Here is a 20411-nt window from a genome sequence, read left to right as displayed (position 1 = left end):
CGTTGTGGCCGAAACGTCGTGAGAATTATTTTATTGGTTTATTTTTATTATTTTATAATTTCCATTCTACGTGACTTTACCGAAAGAACCAAGAAGATGAATCCCTGCAGTCACGAAAACTTTAAATCGAAATTTAACCGAGACATCTTCTTGATTCTAGATTTGAAGCTTTCGTGACTGCAAGGATTCATACTCTTAGGTTTTTTCGGTAAAGTCACGTAGGTAAAAATACAAAATAAATAATAATAGAAATAAAATAATAAATCACGACGTTTCGGAGGCAACACAAGTCTCCGTCATCAGGTGGGACCGTCACAGCTAAATGTACTGTATCAAGTGAGGAAAAATCCAAGAGACAAGCCCTTAAATACAAGTTGAATTTTTCACTTGATACAGTAAATCTAGCTGTGACGGTCCCACCTGATGACGGAGACTTGTGTTGCCTCCGAAACGTGGTGATTTATTATTTTATTTCTATTATTTATATTTATTTTTACCTACGTTACTTTACCGAAAAAACCTAAGAGTATATATTCTGGACTAAATATATTTATAGAGATTAAAGGTTCGGCAGCGGTGTAGATACAAAGATGACGAGTCATGTCAACCGTTTTGTTTTTCATGAGGTGAGAGAGAAATTAACACCGGAGATTACATTTTAGAGATTTGTTGAATTACGAAATTAGCAAAATAAACATCTACAAATGGTACAATCTCATTCTCAATCGAGAGTAGCGGGGCGAGAGAAGACAAAGGCGGCGTTGTTGTTGTTGTCCTGTGGTTGATCGGAGAGTTTTTTTTTTAAATCAGCTTTAGCTTCGAAAAAGAACGCTCCCCTTCACAAGTTATTCCCAATATGGCAAGGTAGTTCCTGAGAGAAATGTAAACATTCGCAAAGCTGCCGATCAGCTCGTCAGATATTTGGGCTTTGAGCATATCTGCCACTGTTTCTTCTCTCTGCATACAAATGCAGAGAAACAGGAATCCATCATTTTTCTATTTAAATTGAATTGAGCGTTGTTTTTATTCTTTTTGCCACTTGTTGACTGCTCGTTGGAATTTCTTTGCAATGATAACAAGTCGTCCACTCGCTGTAAGGGAGGCATAATACACATAAAAGTAACGATCAAACAAGGATTTCGGCTGAAACGAAAGTAAAGCAATGTCACGTGACCTTTTTCCCAGGATCAAAGTATGAAAAAGAAGGTTTAACCCTGTCTGGCAATAAAGCGGGAGGTGTTTAAAAAGTTCAAACATCAAACACCTCTTGCACGTAATCTAGTACTGCATTAACCACGGCACTTGTGGTGAACATGCCAACAAGACGTGCTCTGATAAGATTTGCATTGTCTGTGAAACTGATTGGCCTGCACCAGACAGCCTTCTTGATGGCCTCGTCAGTGTCAGACCAGAGAACCCAGAGCGTGCATCAGCAAGTTGGCACAGCAGGGGGCACAGGTGGTGCATCAGTCAGTAATCTCAGTCAGTCGACCCGTGGCACCTGGGTCTGCCCCGTGACCTGCCAGCGGGCGTTCGACACTTCACGTGGCCTCAAGGTGCACATGACCTGGCACAAGCGTCGTGGTGACGTCACCGCCACTTAGTGGCGAATGGCGGTTGTTGTTGTAGAGGTCGGGGAGAGCAGCGATATCCTGCGATACCCTGTGTGTCAGTATCAAAGTATGAAAAATAAACAAGTCAACATGGCGCTCGCCATGCAGTCGTCCCGTCAGAACATTAAATTTGTTATAACAAATTAAATAAAATCAGTTCTAACAAATGAAATGTTATAACATTTTTTAAAAAAATGTTCTGACGGGACGATCATTATCGATGAAAATTAACAGCATCCGTTTAACGCTGCGTCATTCGATACCTTTATAATTATAGTAACAATAAATAGTTTCAGAAATGTTCGCTTATCTGCAACACACAGAGTGCGCTCCCATAGAATGAGGGCACAGACTAAACAATGGAACGTATCAGTAATGACATCTGTCCACACTGCAGAACAGGGGGAGAATCACACAAATTCCACACTGCGGTTTGGCGGTGGCAACAGGTGGATTCGTCCAAACTCCTTCAGCCGGGCGCGGCTCAACGTGCGACTCCCAGGTGCGTTTCTGCGCGCACGGCAAGGACGCAGAGCCACAACCCAGCTCGCTGGGCCGCACGGACGCTCCTTGGGATGATGAAAAAGACTCGTACGCGATTAAAAACAAATCACGCACCTTGGCACATAATTGAAACGCAAATTGTATTTACAAGCCAGTGTCTTTATAAGCGTTCTTTTTTTACAATAATATTAATAATAATGCATACTTTTTCTCCTTCCGTAATACCTCAACAACCCCGCGACAAGCAAATGTCACTAAGTTTGTGGCTGCGTCGCTGATGACCCCCAGGAATGGAAAAACCGATATCAGCACGGACAAGGAGCACCATCGGCACCATCGGCACCGTCGACGTCACCCTCGGGGTAACCGCAATCACCGCCACCATCACTCCGGGAAGACTAAACTGAGAACCGAGTGACGTGCAGGCGGTCTCCCGTTTACCACGGTTAGATACGACCACCACAGATCGATTTACCACGAAGAAACTGGATTAACGATGCACCTTCTGACACGACTCCGAACAACCTTCGAACAGAGTCAGTCTGGTTTCCGATGCGACTTGGCGCGGAGCCTTTTGTTATTCTCGAGTGCTTTTGTGGATTGTTGCCGATAAAAGCCGGTTGAATAGGGCCGAGAGAAGGAATAAAACGACATCGGCAAGTGACGTGTCGACTGCTTCTACCGCCGCTGCGAATAGAGGAGTCCGGTTTACGACGGACGGAGTTTCCAGGAACCCATTGTGGCGTCGGAAAAGCGGGGGACCCGGCCTGCAATCGTATTCACATTTAAACAAAATTATATTTTCTTACCAGACGGGCGTCGCATCATCACGGGATGAAGAATGCGTTCGGAAAATATGGCAAGAGCAGTGCCAACCAACCCTTCGCAATGTTAAACAACGGCCCGCGGAAGTGGATATCACAGAGCTGCCAAGATCCCTTTCTGATTCTTCCACAAGTGGAACTCGGGTCCATACACAGTGGCGAGCGGCACTTTCCCGCTCGCTCCGCTACATGAGAGTGATCGACGTCGCGTGGCGGTCAAACTTAATATTTTAATTCTCAGAATTGGACTTTAGCCAAATTCAGTGCAGAATAAAACGTGATGCGATCGGGGTTTTTGTGTGTGCAGCCGTTGGTGACCGGGGCTGAGAACATCAACTTAATGCACTCGAGAACCCAGTTTCATCAGAACCAAGCCTATGCGAGTCATCGCATCTCTGTGCGAGTCTCAAGCCCCACAGGTGAATACATGGACCTTGGTGCAAGCTACTGCCGACCCGGCCGAGACCATCAGCCCCACTACGATTGACAACCCGGTGTAATCACAAGACGACCGAAACCCGGACTGGAACCCAGGAACTCAGCTTCTCCGACCTCCAAGCCACCCGGCCTCCCCTCCACGTGTGAAGCCAACACCCATGGTCATCTTACGAACATACTGGCCCTCGCCATGGTAACAAGGAATTTCCATCGCTGGATTATAGTCAACAGAGGTGAGTGCCGCCCCTTTGCTCATTTGAGTCAAGGCATTTGCATGCAGTGGCCATGCCCTGCTGATGACTTATAATTGAAGTGAACCTCACTCAAGCCCAGATCCACAACGACAGTGGCCCAGTCATGCTGATGAGCACCAATAAGAGGGAACACCATTAAAAGGTCCACCGACACATTCCATCCGGTGACCGTTTCAATCGACAGAAATTATACTACCTCCATGGAGAGGCGTGAAACTAAAATAAATATATATACAGTACACCTTGATCATCAGCCAAGCTCTATCCACTGGCGGATGAAGGCCTCCCAAATTCGTTGCCATAAACTTCGTGGCCTCGCGATGAGCAGATTTCACCGTTCCATCTCCGTGGTGGTTGCCCTGCCGGTTGTTGTTCTCCCCTTTGGCTGCCGCTCCATCTCTAGCCACGACCGGCGGTTATCGTCACGTCCAATCACGTGACCCCGCTGTGGCTAGGAGATGTTAACTACCTCGCCTGGTATACAGGAGGTCGTCAGTTTGCGTGTGTCCCTCTCTCTCTTCATGGTCACGTAATTTTTTCTCTGGGTCCCCCGACTTTCCCCTCCACATTTAGAATCAATGTGCATTTAGAGTATTTGGATCCTGCTATAAATTGCCACAAAAGCCACTTCGTTGTGCTCGTGGGCTTTATTTTAGTTGAGTCCTTCCCAAGCCCACGTACTATTCTTAAGTCAATGTGATGACTATATCAATTACAATATATACACACACAAAGACAGAGATGCCCCGAATAGCCTTAACAGGCTGTTGGGGAAAGTGCTGTTAGCTAATAGCAGAACCTACGAAGGCCGGCACGGCGCACGAGAGGGTGGGTGGCCAGAACTACGCCCGGCCGCCTTTGTCTCCCCAGTCGCAATGTTTACACACCACACCAGATACTTATTTGAGGCAGAGTCGACCTAGGGGAGGCCCAGGACCGGTTCAGATGATCGTCACTGGAGTTGGCCGTGAGCGGGAATCAAACTCGGGTCGCCGTGTTCATAGTGCGGCGTAGCGCTGACCGCTACACGACACACAAATAAAACTCGCACACCTAAAACTTCAGAGACCATCGTAACTGTGTGGCTGATGTGGGAAGGTATTCATCCAGCGGTGATTGACAAAGCAGCTGCAATTACCTGTGGCTGTGTGTTTCTATGCGTCTCCCTGCCCCATTGGCAGCACTGAGCCAGCGATGGAAATTCCACATTCCCACGGTAGAGGCCAGTCTTTCCAAAGTACAACCACTGCTGACATCCCACAAAGCGGTCCCCCAACTCAAGACGGCCAAGGCTGCGGCACAGGCGGCGGGCGGCGTAGTCTCCGTGTTACCGACGATGCCCAATCAGCGGCGAACCTCGTACAAGGTGGCGCTCGTTACACACAAAGTGCTCACCACAAATTAACCACAACTCCTTGCCGATCTCGTCAAGGAGCATAAACCATCAACACGCGAACTCCGGTCTACCATCGAACAAAGACGGTCACCGCATCGCACGCTATCAGATGCACTTGTGCGGCCGTCTGGAACGCTCCTGTCGATATTAGGAAGCCACTGCGAGCCACGCACGTTTAACTAGTCGAGATTGAAAACTGATTTCTTTAAAACAGTTTTTTGTGTTTAGTTTGTTGTCCTCCCCCCCCGCACCTCCGATTCGTGAGGTTGGCTCCGTACGGCGTGAAAAAAGTTCAATATACATACCCCGTTCTAAAACCCACAGCGACGATATCTGAAGTGGCTACTACGCCCATCAGGACGACTTCTCAAGAGGATGGAGCCGAGGTGGGGGGGGGGGGGGGTGTTGAGACCGGTTGATCTGCAGGAGGAGGAGATCCGGACGAAGAAGAAGTAGAGTTGGTTAACCCCACGCTTGCGTCTTGCAGTAGTGTAGAACCAACTTTCCGTCGCTGCCGAAACACTGCGGGGATACACAGCACAGCGCTCGGTGATTCGATGGCACGTGCTACTTAAGACGGTGGCGAGATTTTGACTACCTCGCCTGGTGCACAGGAGGTCGTGGGTTTGATCCCGACCCCAGGCGCCTGCTGCTGCATGGATTTGTCTCCGGGTCCTCCGGTTTTTCTCACCATATTTAGAAACACGCGTTTAGAGGATTTAGCTGCTAGAAATTTCCGCGTGAGCCGCTTCGTTGAGCTGTCATTAGTGCTAGCCAGGTCGCTGCTGAACAAGAGCTGCACAGCTGAGTGGGCCTTACCTGGTAAAATATAAAACAATTCGTAGTTAAGAGTTTTATTGACCCCTTGAGAGGCCCCTGAGCGGTAAGTCCTCGCTTCACGCTTGGCGTTTACACGACACGTTTTTGCAACAACGCGGTACTATCAGCAGGAAATACTTTTCGCGGAACGCCCGCTGTCATAATGCAGAACGCGCTGCGCCATCATAACTTAGAACGAGCACCGCTACAACGTGGAATGTTCACCGTTATTACGCGGTTTCTGAGTGGTCAATGACGAACAACTTTCTTGAGCCGCACAGCTGAGCGGTGCAGCGACATGGTAACGTGGAGCGATACGGCAGAAACGCGGTGGCCCCTCGGCTTTTTGTTACCCTTCGCCATCTCACTGCGCGGCGTGCAGAGTAGTCGTAGTAGTGACATCATCGTATCTCGCCAAACTTCTTGGTCGCTGTTACATCGGCGACGTGGACATTGTTCTCGCTTGACACGTCTTTCGCTCAACGCGGCACTTTTCAGAATCGCATCCACTGCTAGCACGTTAAACGACGATTTACTGTACAACAACAGTTAACATTAGTGTTGCGCTCATGTTAGTGCTAGTGTTACAGCTAGTGGTGGTGTTAATGCTCACGTTAGTGCTAGTGCTAGTGTTACAGCTTGTGGTGGTGTTAATGTTCATGTTAGTACTAGTGCTAGTGTTACAGCTTGTGGTGGTGTTAATGTTCATGTTAGTATTAGTGCTAGTGTTACAGCTTGTGGTGGTGTTAATGTTCATGTTAGTGCTAGTGTTACAGCTTGTGGTGGTGTTAATGCTCACGTTAGTATTAGTGCTAGTGTTACAGCTTGTGGTGGTTATAACGCTCACGTTAAAAGCTAGGGTTAGTGTGAGTGGTAATGCGAGTATAATTGTGTGCGTGTTAGTTGCAACGCGAGTAAGAGTGCTAGTGGGAGTGCTACTCCTCGTGTCAAGTTCCGAGTCAAACTGGCCCTCACCTCAAACAGAGTTCCCACATCTTGGTCTGGAGCCGGAGCAAACGACTGATTCACGTAGAGAAACTGAAGCGAGATCAACAAAACAATCAGCACAGATAATACGGGGCAACACAGCACAGACTAAACAGCGCAGACTGCACGGCACAAGCTGAATGGCACAGGCTGCACAAACTGCTTTGGCCCCTGGGGTCCGGGGCTGGTGAAAGGGATGTGGGTCAAGGTAGCAAGGCCCCTGGGGACCAGGAGGTGCCCTCACCAGCGAGTCGGCGGCGTCACACTTGATGTACTTGCGCACGAACTGGATGATCCAGGCGACAGTCTTCCCCGTCTCCACGGACCACTTCTTCTGCTTCATGATGGGAGCGTCGCCCACCGCCTTCAGCAGCACGTCCACTGTGGGGGCCATGGCAGGGTGGGAGGGGGGGGTGCAGAGACAGGGGGTAGACAGTAGGCCCCTGGTGGCCTTTAGTGAGGCCCCTGGTGACCTTTAGCGAGGCCCCTGGTGGCCTTTAGCGAGACCCCTGGTGACCTTTAGTGAGGCCCCTGGTGGCCTTTAGTGCAGCCCCTGGTGGCCTTCAGTCCGGCCCCTGGTGGCCCTTAGTGTGGCCCCTGGTGACCTTTAGTGTGGCCTCTGGTGACCTTTAGTGAGGCCCCTGGTGGCCTTTAGTGTGGCCTCTGGTGACCTTTAGTGAGGCCCCTGGTGGCCTTTAGTGTGGCCCCTGGTGGCCTTTAGTGTGGCCCCTGGGGGTCTTTAGTACGGCCCCTGGTGGCCCCTCTACAAATGAGTGAAGGACGCTGCTGGGCAGTTGGAGGCAGTCGCCCTCCAACAACAACAACAACAGAGGGCAGAGAAGCGACGCTCACAACAACGAGCGGAGCGTCGCGTGGCTAAAACACAGCGAGTTGGCACAGTAGGGGCACAGGTGGTGCATCTGCCGGTCATCTCAGTCAGTCGACCCGTGCCACCTGCTGCGTCTGTCACGTGATCTCCGGCCAGCAGCGAGCCTTCGACACTTCACGTGGCAGCCACAAAGTGCACCTAGCCTGGCACAGGCGCCGTGCTGACGTCCCCGCCACGTGGTGAAGGCGGTGTTGTGTGTGGCGCGCCCGGAGACCCGAGTTGGATTCCCACTCACGGCCAACATCAGTGGCGGGTTATCCGACTCGGGTCTGGGACACCTCCCACTTAGGTCGACTCAGACTCAAATGAGGACAGTACCTGGTGCGGTAAACATCGCCACGCCACGGGGGAGAGACAAAGGCGGTCAGGCGTGGTGATGGTCACCCACCCCCTCGTGTGCCTTGGCGGTCTTCTGGGTCACTCTCCCTCCCCAACATGGCCTCCCCCACCACCACCACCACAACCACCCTCCACCACCACCGCCGCCTCCCCACCACCACTTTCCACCTACCACAACAACCACCAACTCCACCACCCACCTCCACCACAACCACCACCACAACCTCCCACACCCACCACCACCTCCACCACAACCTCCCACCTTCACCACCACAACCACAACCTCCCACCTCCACCACCACCTCCACCACCACCACCACAACCACCACCACAACCACCAACTCCCCACCCACCACCACCTCCACCACCACCACCACAACCACCACCACAACCCCCCACCACCACCACAACCACTACAACCTCCCCACCCACCACCACCTCCACCACCTCCCCACCCACCACCACCACCTCCACCACCACCACAACCTCCCACAACCACAACCACCAACTCCCCACCCACCACCACCTCCCCACCACCACCTCCCCACCCACCACCACCACCTCCACCACCACCACAACCTCCCACAACCACAACCACCAACTCCCCACCCACCACCACCTCCACCACCTCCCCACCCACCACCACCACCTCCACCACCACCACAACCTCCCACAACCACAACCACCAACTCCCCACCCACCACCACCTCCCCACCACCACCACAACCTCCCCACCACCCACCACCACCACCCCACCCACCTTTCTTCCTCGCGCCCGGCAGAGGCGGAGTCGGAGTCGCCGCCACTTCGGCCGCCGCCTCGCCAGCGCCGGGCTCCGTGCTCTCGTCGGCCATGGCGAGGCCGCGCGTCGCTCGCGGCCCGCGGAGAGAGACGGCGGAGAGAGACAGAGGAGAGAGACAGGGGAGAGAGACAGGGGAGAGAGACAGAGGAGAGACAGGGGAGAGACAGAGGAGAGAGACGGAGGAGAGAGAGACGGCGGAGAGAGACAGGGGAGAGAGACGGCGGAGAGAGACAGAGGAGAGAGACAGAGGAGAGAGACAGAGAGAGACAGGGGAGAGAGACACAGAGGAGGAGAGAGACACAGAGGAGGAGAGACAGCGGAGAGAGACAGAGAGATACGGCGCAGGAGGAGACAGAGGAGAGACGGAGGGAGGAGAGAGACGGAGGCGACGAGGAAGAGATGCACAGAGTCTGGGGGTGGTTGTGAAGGGACCCCACGTGACTCCAGGACCACGTGACTGGCCCGGGGAGAGATCACGTGACAGAGGGCGAGGCTCATAGAGCCAGACTCAGGCTCCCCTGTGAGTCTCAGGGTTCAGTGTTAATGAGTGAGGCACATAGAGCCAGACTCAGGCTCCCCTGTGAGTCTCAGGGTTCAGTGTTAATGAGTGAGGCTCATAGAGCCAGACTCAGGCTCCCCTGTGAGTCTCAGGGTTCAGTGTTAATGAGTGAGGCTCATAGAGCCAGACTCAGGCTCCCCTGTGAGTCTCAGGGTTCAGTGTTAATGAGTGAGGCTCATAGAGCCAGACTAAGGCTCCACTGTGAGTCTCAGGGTTCAGTGTTAATGAGTGAGGCTCATAGAGCCAGACTAAGGCTCCCCTGTGAGTCTCAGAGTTCCGTGTTAATGAGTGAGGCTCATAGAGCCAGACTAAGGCTCCCCTGTGATTATCAGGGTTCAGTGTTAATGAGTGAGGCTCATAGAGCCAGACTAAGGCTCCCCTGTGATTCTCAGGGTTCAGTGTTAATGAGTGAGGCTCATAGAGCCAGACTAAGGCTCCCCTGTGATTCTCAGGGTTCAGTGTTAATGTGTGAGGCTCATAGAGCCAGACTAAGGCTCCCCTGTGAGTCTCAGAGTTCCGTGTTAATGAGTGAGGCTCATAGAGCCAGACTAAGGCTCCCCTGTGATTTTCAGGGTTCAGTGTTAATGAGTGAGGCTCATAGAGCCAGACTAAGGCTCCCCTGGGATTATCAGGGTTCAGTGTTAATGAGTGAGGCTCATAGAACCAGACTAAGGCTCCCCTGGGATTATCAGGGTTCAGTGTTAATGAGTGAGGCTCATGGAGCCAGACTAAGGCTCCCCTGTGAGTGTCAGGGTTCAGTGTTAATGCGTGAGGCTCATAGAGCCAGACTCAGGCTCCCCTGTGATTATCAGGGTTCAGTGTTAATGAGTGAGGCTCATAGAGCCAGACTAAGGCTCCCCTGTGAGTCTCAGAGTTCCGTGTTAATGAGTGAGGCTCATAGAGCCAGACTAAGGCTCCCCTGTGATTATCAGGGTTCAGTGTTAATGAGTGAGGCTCATAGAGCCAGACTAAGGCTCCCCTGTGATTCTCAGGGTTCAGTGTTAATGAGTGAGGCTCATAGAGCCAGACTAAGGCTCCCCTGGGATTATCAGGGTTCAGTGTTAATGTGTGAGGCTCATAGAGCCAGACTAAGGCTCCCCTGTGAGTCTCAGAGTTCCGTGTTAATGAGTGAGGCTCATAGAGCCAGACTAAGGCTCCCCTGTGATTATCAGGGTTCAGTGTTAATGAGTGAGGCTCATAGAGCCAGACTAAGGCTCCCCTGGGATTATCAGGGTTCAGTGATAATGCACGAGGCTCATGGAGCCAGACTAAGGCTCCCCTGGGAGTCTCAGGGTACAGTGATAATGCACGAGGCTTATGGAGCCAGACTAAGGCTCCCCTGGGAGTCTCAGGGTACAGTGATAATGCACGAGGCTCATCAGACAAGGAATTTACTATGGCAGGAAGGTGCATAAATTAAACATGTAGGAATATTTAAACTTAAATAAGTGGTATACAGTCTAACTATACTAAAATTACAAAGTCTAACTAATGCTAAGGGGCTAAAGTATGTAAATTTTTGAATAAGTATACAATATAAAATGTAAACTAGCCTTAATATACAATCTTAAAATACAAATAGGGTAACATGTTGTAAATATGGCAAGGTGTAATTTTGTAGATAAAATGTTAAAGTAAGTGTAAAAGTCATTTTAAGCCATTGGCCTTGCTGAAGAGGCCAACAGCGGATGGGAAGAAACTGTGTTTATGACGTGAGGTTTTGGTCCTGATGAACCGCAGCCTTCTGCCGGAGGGGAGTAGCTGGAACAGAGAGTGTCCAGGGTGAGATGAAGTGCCCCATAAACATGGTTGTGCACTTGGTGTCATTCCAAAGCCGTTCAAAATACATCGTACTGGGAGGAACCTCCTGGTTACACCAGCCCACAGGGGATTATTGTGTCCGTCGTGCAGGGAGCTGGGTGGGGAGGGGCTGGGTGGGGAGGGGCTGGATGGGGGGGGTGGGATGGGTGGGGCTGGGTGGGGAGGGGCTGGGTGGGGAGGGGAGGGTGGGGCTGGTCACCCCGTGGTGCCCTTATAAAACTCAACGTTTCACCTACTCACGCCGGCTTGTGCCCGCCCTCACAGTCGGCCATATGTGCGGAATACACCACGCCGCCGTTGACCCTGGCCAGTGACCGAGCAACCCAACATTCCGACCAGCTCCCTCCGCAGGAATGTGTTTAAAGGCGTTTTTGTTTGATAGAGCACGAGACAGAAAATACAATTAAAGGGTGTTCTATCTTTTATTGTTTTTATATTTCTGATTCAAGCGGTTTTGAACGAAAACATTCGCATTTTAAAAATGTTGTTGACATCTGAATCATTCGCAAACGCTCAAATATAGGGGAGCTCCCCCTCGTAGAGCATTAAGTTCGTACATTTTTGTTCCTTCTTATAAAAAATAGCAGAATCTTTAAATTGAGCCGTTTGATGATAGTACCTCCCCTGAAATAGAAGTTGAATTAAGTCGCTAACACTTTTAGTTATTTGTGCGGTTGCAGGTTGTTAGTGTCTGATAGTAGATACAAATTGTCAAAAAATTACATCAGGTTCCTGATCATATTTATTTGAAAACTTTGCCCGGCGAAGACAGACTTCATGAACTAGTCCCAACGGAGGGTCAAACCCGGAGGACCTGGAGAAAAATCCACACAACCGAAAACACGCAGACTCCAAATATACAGATGGATCGACCCCACGACCTCCTGTATACCAGGCGAGGTAGTTGACGTCTCAGCCACCGTGGCGCCCGTTTTATCCGCCCGCCGCTCCGCTCGTTGTTGTGAGCGTCGCTCCTTCGCTCTGCTGTTGTTGCTGGAGGGCGACTGCCTCCAGCTGCCCAATAGCAGCAGCAGCGTCCTTCACAAGCCTCCTCCTCCACGGAGGCCGATCTTGACACCGCTGGTACCAGTCATGGGCAAGTCCACTCAGCTCCACGTCCTCCCGGACCGGATCATCTGCATGTCATCTCCAGCCCGTGCCGCGCAGAGACAAAGATCGCCCGTATAGCCTTAACAGACTATAGGGGCAAGTGCTGTGAGCGAGCACCTATGAAAGACCGGCATGGCACACTCGGGGGTGGGTGGCCCACACCACGCCCGGCCGCCTTTGTCTCCCCAGTGGCGATGTTTACGACACACCAGGTACTCATTTGAGGCCGAGTCGACCTAGGGGAGGCCCAGGACCGGTTCAGATAATCGTCACCGGTGTTGGCCGTGAGCGGGAATCGAACCCGAGTCGCCAGGTTCGAAGCGCGCTAACCGCTACACCACCACAGAGACACAATCACACACACACGGGTACCACTCCCCACAACACACAGACACACACACACACGGGTACCACTCCCCACAACACAGACACACACGAGTACCACTCCCCACACAGACACACACACGGGTACCACTCCCCACACACAGACACACACACACACGGGTACCACTCCCCACACACAGACACACACACACGGGTACCACTCCCCACAACACACAGACACACACACACACACACGGGTACCACTCCCCACAACACATACAGACACACACACACACGGGTACCACTCCCCACAACACACAGACACACACACGGGTAACAGTTTAACACGCAACCAGTATTATTCACAAAGGTTTTTGGGCGAGATCACGTTAATTTATAAATGTGTCGTAACCCTCCACCACCCGACACGGCCAATCGGCAAAAAAAGTGTCACGTTGACAAAAGACAAACAGTTCACTACTTGAGCCCACTAGTGTGTTAAAGAGCGGATCCACAACATTTACAATTTGAGTCGGAGGCCGTTTCGCTGGCAACTACATCCAGCATCTGCGGGCGATTTGCCAGAATAGTGAAGCCATCCACCTGCTCCAGGCCTTAAATAGTGCAGGATGACGTCATCGTCGTTGAACCCCATCAGGATTTGAGGTGGGGGTGTGTGGAATTATGTAACACTTCAGTAACCAGCCACTTAGCATGCGACACACCTGGAAGGAATTGCAATGTGTTGAAAGTTTAAGCAAAGAGATTAAACATGTTAAAGAAGCACTAAGACTGAATGGCTACAATAATGCTCAAATTAACAGAGCATCGAATGCCAAATCAAGATCGAACAACAATACTGCTGAAAGTGATCAGATTATCTAAACAATTTAAATACCACATACCTCGGGAGTTACTGACAAATTATCTCGTGTTCTGCAAAATCAAAACATTAAAGTGAGGTTTGGTACGGTACACTACATTCAAAAACTCGTGTCTTGTACTAAAGATGAATTAGCGAAGTTATCAACAGAAGGTGTATATCGGATCAATTGCTTGTGCACTAAATGTTATATTGGACAGACGAGACTAAAAGAACACCAAAGGCACATTGGATTCTCCTAAACACAGCTGTCGGCAGTGGCAGCCCATGCTTGCCAACAAGGACATTCAATTGATCTTGATCACGATGAAGTGCTATGCAGAACTAATTATGACTGGCCAAGATTAGTTAGAGAATCAATTAAAATCGCGAAGAATTGAAATAATTTCAACCGCTGTGATAGCTTTCGACTCAGCGCAGCCTGGACGCGTATTATTAAGTAACACACAGCACACATTGCAATTCCTGACAGGCGAGTCACATGCTAAGTGGCTGATTATTGATCTGTTACATAATTGCATTCACCCCCACCTCTGATCTCGAATCCTGATGGGGTTCAACCACGATGACGTCATCCTGCAATATTTAAGGCCTGGAGCAGGTGGATGGCTTCACTATTCTGGCAAATCGCCCGCAGATGCTGGATGTAGTTGCCAGCGAAGCGGCCTATGACTCAAATCGTAAGTGTTGTGGATCCGCTCTTCAACACACCGGTGGGCTAAAGTAGTGAACTATTTGTCTTTTTAAATCCTTTATATTAAGTTCGCTTGCTTCCTTAGGACCGTGCAAATCTTTCGGTCGTTTTTTAACCCACTTCCCGTGATCCAATCGAGCTGACATTTTGCACACAGACTCGTTGTGCGTGACAATTTATTTTCGTGAAAATTTTTTTCCAAAATGTTACTCTTTTTAGGATTTTTTTTTATATTTAATTACCAATTGCTTAATGGTGGCAGGCAATCATCTGACCCATAGGTGGCAGCCATCTCAAGCCAGAGGACGAGAGGACTCTAGCCGCCACGCATATAAAGGATTTATAGTGAAAAACTTTGTTTTTACGGGTTAATTTTTTATTATTTCTCTTCTACGTGACTTTACCGAAAGAACCAAGAATATGAATCTCTGCAGTCACGAAAGCCTTAAAACGAACTTTTTTGTCTTTTATCGATGTGACACTTTACTGATTGGCTGCGTCGGGTGGTGGAGGGTTGCGACACATTTATACTTGCGTGATCTGACCCAGACACCGTATTTGTAGTCTGTCTGTCTGTCTTCATGTCTCAGGAGAGAGTGGTGGAAAATGAACACGCAGGCTGCGGCGGGCAGCGACTCGGCCGCCGGGAAATCGGGCAGCAGCAGCAGCACGGGTCTGAAGGGTGTGAGTGTCTAGGTGCTACACTCTAACCGCACTTGCCCCAAGTCTGTTGAAGGCTACACGGGGAATCTTTGTCTTTGTATAGCTGGATCGTGTAACCTGCATGCCCAGCCACTGCATGCCCAAGGAGATTTTGTTCGGCCGGATAGACGCGACTTGACGGGCGCGGCACGGGCTGGAGAAGAGAGATGGGTTGGTGAGTGGTGGGTGGGTGACACGGGCTAGAGACGTGATTGAGTGGGTGACACGCGCTAGAGACGTGATTGAGTGGGTGACACGGGCTAGAGACGTGATTGAGTGGGTGACACGCGTTAGACGGGGCGACGTGCGGCTGAGTGGACTTGCTGACGAGCGGTACCGGCCGTGTCAAGATTGGCCTCTGTGGAGGAGGAGGCTCGTGAAGGACGCTGCTGCTGCTGTTGTGCAGTGCCAGGCTAGGTGCGCCGTGAGGCTACTGGGCAGCTGGAGGCAGTCCGCCCTCCGGCAGCGACGGAGGGCAGAAGAGCAACGCTCACAACAACGAGCGGCGCGCCAGGCGGCTAAAACGCAGCGAGTTGACACACTAGGGGGTATGCAGGTGGTGGTGCATCGGCCACTCGTCTCAGTCAGTCGACGCATGGCACCTGCTGGGTCTGTCCCGTGACCTCCTGCCGGTGAGCGTTCGACACTTCACGTGGCCTCAACGTGGTGCACCTCGCCTGGCACAAGCGCCGTGGTGACGTCCCCAGCACTTGGTGGCGAATGGCGGTTGTTGTTGTTGTTGTGTGCGTCTTCCCCCTCACCCCCTCCCAGCTGCCATCCTCCGCCCGGCTTGCTGCACAACCGCCAGCAGCACGGAGCGTCGACGGACGAAAAGACGTGGTGGTGATGGTGGCACGAAGCCTCAAGTCTTCTCGGCCACGGTCAAGCCCTCCTACGCTTGCGAAACGTGGACCGCCCTAATGGAACATCTTCGCCTGTTAGAAACGTTTAGGCTGACCTGCCTACGATCCATCCTGAGTTTAACCAGGCTGGAATTGTGTGAGCTCGCAAATCCTTGAAAGCTATGGGCCAAGGTCCCATCGGTGAGCTCCTCCGGCAGGCAAGGCTGCGTTGGCTGGGCCAAGTAGCCCGCATGCCCAGCCACCGCATGCCTACACAGCTTTTGTTCGGTCGAGGGGGCTAAACGGTCGTAGCACGGGCTAGAGAAGAGATTGAGTGATGTGGTACAGAGGATGTGGAGCTGAGTGGACTTGCTGATGACTGGTACCAGCGGTGTTAAGATCGCCCTCCTGTAGAGGAGGCTCGTGAAGGAGGCAGTCGCCCTCCGGCAACAACGGAGGGCGGAAGAGCGACGCTCACAACGAGCGGAGCGCCGGGTGACTAAAGCACAGTAGGGGGCACAGGTGGTGCATCAGTCAGTCGACCCGTGGCACCTGGGTTTGCCCCGTAACCTCCTGCCAGCGGGCGTTCGACACTTCACGTGGCCTCAAAGTACACCTAGCCTGGCACAAGCGTCATGGTGACGTCACCGCCACTTAGTGGTGAATGGCTGTTGTTGTGTGCGTCTTCCCCCTCACCCCCTCCCAGCTGCCATCCTCCGCCCGGCTTGCTGCACAACCGCCAGCAGCACGGAGCGTCGACGGACTACAAGACGTGGTGGTGGCGGTGGCACGAGATGTAACGCGTGTGCAGAGAAGACACCGCGTGGGTGTGCGCGCGCGTGGGTGTGGGGCAGTTGTGGAGTGTCAAGTTCCCCCATACCTGGACAGTGTACTCATGACCGGCTCCGATTTACCAGCAGAGGTCTCGCTCCGAATCAGTCGAGCGGCAATATCATTTCACTTGTTTATTAGTTTTTCTTTATTTAGCAGTCGGTGTGGTGATGCACTGTAGTAACTTTTTTTTCACCGACTTAATTGCCCAGAGTTCACGAGGCGACGCTTCAGTGATTGTCTTCGGCCATCGAAATCATTTGTGGCGTGTGCGCTTTGAAAGCCCCACTCTGTGAAAACAATTCAAAGGGGTTGTTTGTGAACTAATATCTGCACAATAAAGAAACCGAACTGGGGGTTTTCCTCCCAAGTTGAGTTCATTTGTCGCTTCCTCTGGAAGAGCTCCTGAAGATGCCATTGCATCGTTATTCTGCCGTCATGAATCCACGGAGGAGGAATACATCCACAAGTAAACTGACTACAGAAACTTACTGTGGCTGTAATCTGTCAGTGGAACCGTTATATTGCTTACAGTTAACAGAGTAGGGACGTTTCGAAACTGCGTGGACTTTGCAGGATTTACGCACTCGATGTCTTCTCGGGTTGCACCGTGTGTTTGCATGTCCGATGTTTCGCTCCACGTGCTGTGCGAGTTGCCGGTACGACCATCAAACAGCGGTACCTCGACAACATTGCGTCCCCCCCCCCCCCCAAATCTTAATGAGCGAGAGCCGTACTTGTAAACGAGCACTTGTTAATCGGTGGCTAATAATTTGTCCAACCAATAGCTTCGGTGCATCTTGAAACGAAATGATGTCTTCAGCAATTCAATCTGAGGACACTGTGGCCAGGGTTGTTAGCGAGAACCTACCACGGACACGCTCTGCTGGGGCAAGCGCCTCTATAATAGCCAAGACGGCACACGGGGGGTAGGTGGCCATCACCACCACGCCCGACCGCCTTTGTCTCCCCGGTGGCGATGTTTACTCCGCACCGCTCCGGGTACGCATTTAAGGCCGAGTCGGCCTAGGGGGTGCCCAGGACCACTAGTGCTGGTGGTGGCCGTGAGCGAGAATCAAACTCGGATGCCGAGTTCGTAGCGCAGTGTAGCGCTAACTGCTGCGCCACCGCTCCCCACACACGCACACATCTCTGCAATATATATGCGCACACGTAAACACACATACACATGTGCAGTGTAGAGACACGCGCATGCGTGTAAACAGAGATCCCCCGTGTAGCCTTAACAGACTGCAGGGGCAAGTGCTGTTGGCGAGCACCTGTGAAGGCCGGCACGGCACACGAGGGGGTGGGTGGCCAGCACCACGCCCGGCCGCCTTTGTCTCCCCAGTGCTGATCTTCATAACGCAACACGCGCCCATTTAAGGCCGAGTCGACCAAGGGGATGCCCAGGACCGGTTCCGATAATCGTCACCGGTGTTTGTGGCCGTGAGCGGGAATCGAACTCGGGTCGACCGGGTCCGTAGCGTAGCGAGCCAACCAATGCACCACCGCTCCCTACAACACACACACACCACGTGACCGTTTGTGGCCGAGTCGATCTAGGGGGAAGAGAGGCCCTCAACTCTTGACTTAAACGCCTCTTCATCGCCCTCTGCAGACCGACCGCAGCTTGAACAGCGAAGCTGAGCGACCTTGCGTTGTTTCCGCACACGACTCGACAACGACGTTGACCTAACGTTGACCCCACGTGTTTGGCTGCTGCTGCTTCTTTATTTCCCCGCACGACGGGCCACGTCTCCGAGCTCTCGTTCGCGATGGCGGCCTCGCTGCTGAGACAGAAGCTTCTTGCTCGGTGGGATGTTTAAAGTGATCAGATTTTTACCCTCCCGATGCTTTGCGCTCCTATCGCGTTTGTTGGTGGTCACGTCCTCGCCGCGTGTCCCCTCCTGGACAGCTGTGAGAAAGCGCTTCATAGCTCATCGGATTCCTCCAAAATACAAAAACAAGTTCTGATCTGTAGAGCGCTGTCGATGAGAGGGCCACGTGGTGTAAGGGAGCCAGACTCAAGGCTCGCTCATTCAACCACGAACAGCAGCAGCAGCATCATCAGCAACACACGACATCCTCAGACACAGTTTAATCCACGCAGTTTAATCCACGCAGTCAGGCACTTCAACATGATAATGGGACAACCCCAATACATTGTAACCCAGTTTAACACGCAGTAGGCTTTCGCGACTAATATCATCCATAATTTTATATTTGAAGTCATCCATAATATGGGTTTCCTTTGGGTTCGATCGCGTAAATATAAACGGCTGTCCGCCTGATGATGCTAGTTGTAATTACTGGCGAAACGTCGTACTCAGATTGTAAATGTTGTGGCTTGGCTCTCCAACACACAACCGGTGTGCTGTACCAGTATACTACACTATACACTACACTATACACTAGTGCTGTACTAGTGTACTACACTATACACTACACTATACACTAGTACTGTACTAGTATACTACACTATACACTAGTGCTGTACTAGTATACTACACTATACACTACACTATACACTAGTGCTGTACTAGTATACTACACTATACACTACACTATACACTAGTGCTGTACTAGTATACTACACTATACACTAGTGCTGTACTAGTATACTACACTATACACTACTACACTGCACACTAGTGCTGTCCTCATGACGAATTGGCACGTTGTGTTTACGTGACAACCCTGACTAGTTGTCCGTGTCGGGTGGTGGCGGGTTTAACGACACATTTATTTACGCGATCTAACCCAAACTCCCCTCCCCCCCTGTATTATGGACATTATAACCCACAGATACCGCTACATATACACAGGATGCTGTACAAGGCTTCGTAGGCAAGAGCATTGGCCCGACCGGCAGTCTTTGCAGCGAGTTCAGACTCTCAAGGGGATGCCGCATACGTCATCGTCCCATCTTTGTTAAGTCGCCATTGGCGCTGTCCATAGAGACCCATAGAGCCAGAAAAAAAAGGGGAAAAACCTATTACCAAATTTATTGTTTGATAATTGGGGTTTTACCCTTTTATCTGGCAACAAAACTGACACCTTTTTTAACAAGGAGTCATGTTTGCATAAACCACAATACCTGCAGTCATAATGCAAATAAAAAACATAACTCTGATAATGTATGCACTGTCCTTGAAGTTGATTGGTCCACACCCAAGACAGCTTTGCTTAGAGCCTAGTCTCACATGGGTTGGACCAGATGACGCCAAAAGGCGCACAACTCAAAGACAATGCACCATCAGAGTATGAGAGCTCGGGTTAAGCATTTACACCATTGGACCCTCATTTGCCAGTAAAAAATATGATAATTGGACAGTGCATACATTATCAGAGTTATGTTTTTTGTTTGCATTATGACTGCAGGTATTGTGGTCTATGCAGACTTGACTCCTTGTAAAAGAGGTGTCAGTTTTGTTGCCAGATAGAAGGGTAAAAAACCAATTATATATTTTACTGGCAAATGAGATTCCAATGGAGTTAATTGTTTATGTTGCTTGACTTGCTCACCATTGTCTCCATTTTGCACTCGTATCGTGTTTTGTTGTGTTGTATTGTTGTATTGTATTGTTGTATTGTTGTGTTGTATTGTTGTGTTGTATTGTAGTGTTGTGTTGTATTGTATTGTTGTATTGTAGTGTTGTGTTGTGTTGTATTGTTGTGTTGTGTTGTATTGTAGTGTTGTGTTGTTGTGTTGTGTTGTATTGTTGTGTTGTGTTGTATTGTTGTGTTGTGTTGAATTGTTGTGTTGTATTGTAGTGT

The 20411-nt window shown here is 50.9% G+C and overlaps 1 protein-coding gene across 1 annotated transcript; it reads right to left on the bottom strand.

Moving 5' to 3' along the window:
- Positions 1-2009: 2009 nt before the first annotated feature.
- Positions 2010-9293, bottom strand: LOC133358745 (ubiquitin-like protein ATG12). The gene is made up of 4 exons (XM_061577191.1): positions 8824-9293; positions 7080-7216; positions 6824-6886; positions 2010-5551 (listed from the first exon to the last, which is right to left on the bottom strand). Exons 1-4 carry the CDS (start codon positions 8915-8917, stop codon positions 5492-5494), a joined length of 354 nt encoding a protein of 117 aa, XP_061433175.1. The 5' UTR covers positions 8918-9293; the 3' UTR covers positions 2010-5491.
- Between the last annotated feature and the right edge of the window lie 11118 nt (positions 9294-20411).

This window comes from Lethenteron reissneri, chromosome 63, assembly GCF_015708825.2.
Source record: "Lethenteron reissneri isolate LAM-NWPU_2019-01 chromosome 63, ASM1570882v1, whole genome shotgun sequence".
NCBI lineage: Eukaryota > Metazoa > Chordata > Hyperoartia > Petromyzontiformes > Petromyzontidae > Lethenteron > Lethenteron reissneri.
The sequence above is the reverse complement of the archived record's forward strand: the minus strand, read 5'-3'. Positions and strand labels throughout refer to the sequence as shown.

Bases quoted from the DNA above. Each gene is read 5' to 3' on its own strand.
- LOC133358745 (XM_061577191.1), bottom strand. From the start codon at position 8,917: ATGGCCGACGAGAGCACGGAGCCCGGCGCTGGCGAGGCGGCGGCCGAA. The intron at 7,217-8,823 runs GTGGGTGGGGTG...TGGCCCCCACAG, and splicing joins GCCGGGCGCGAGGAAGAAAG to TGGACGTGCTGCTGAAGGCG. The intron at 6,887-7,079 runs GTGAGGGCACCT...ATCTCGCTTCAG, and splicing joins GTGACGCCGCCGACTCGCTG to TTTCTCTACGTGAATCAGTC.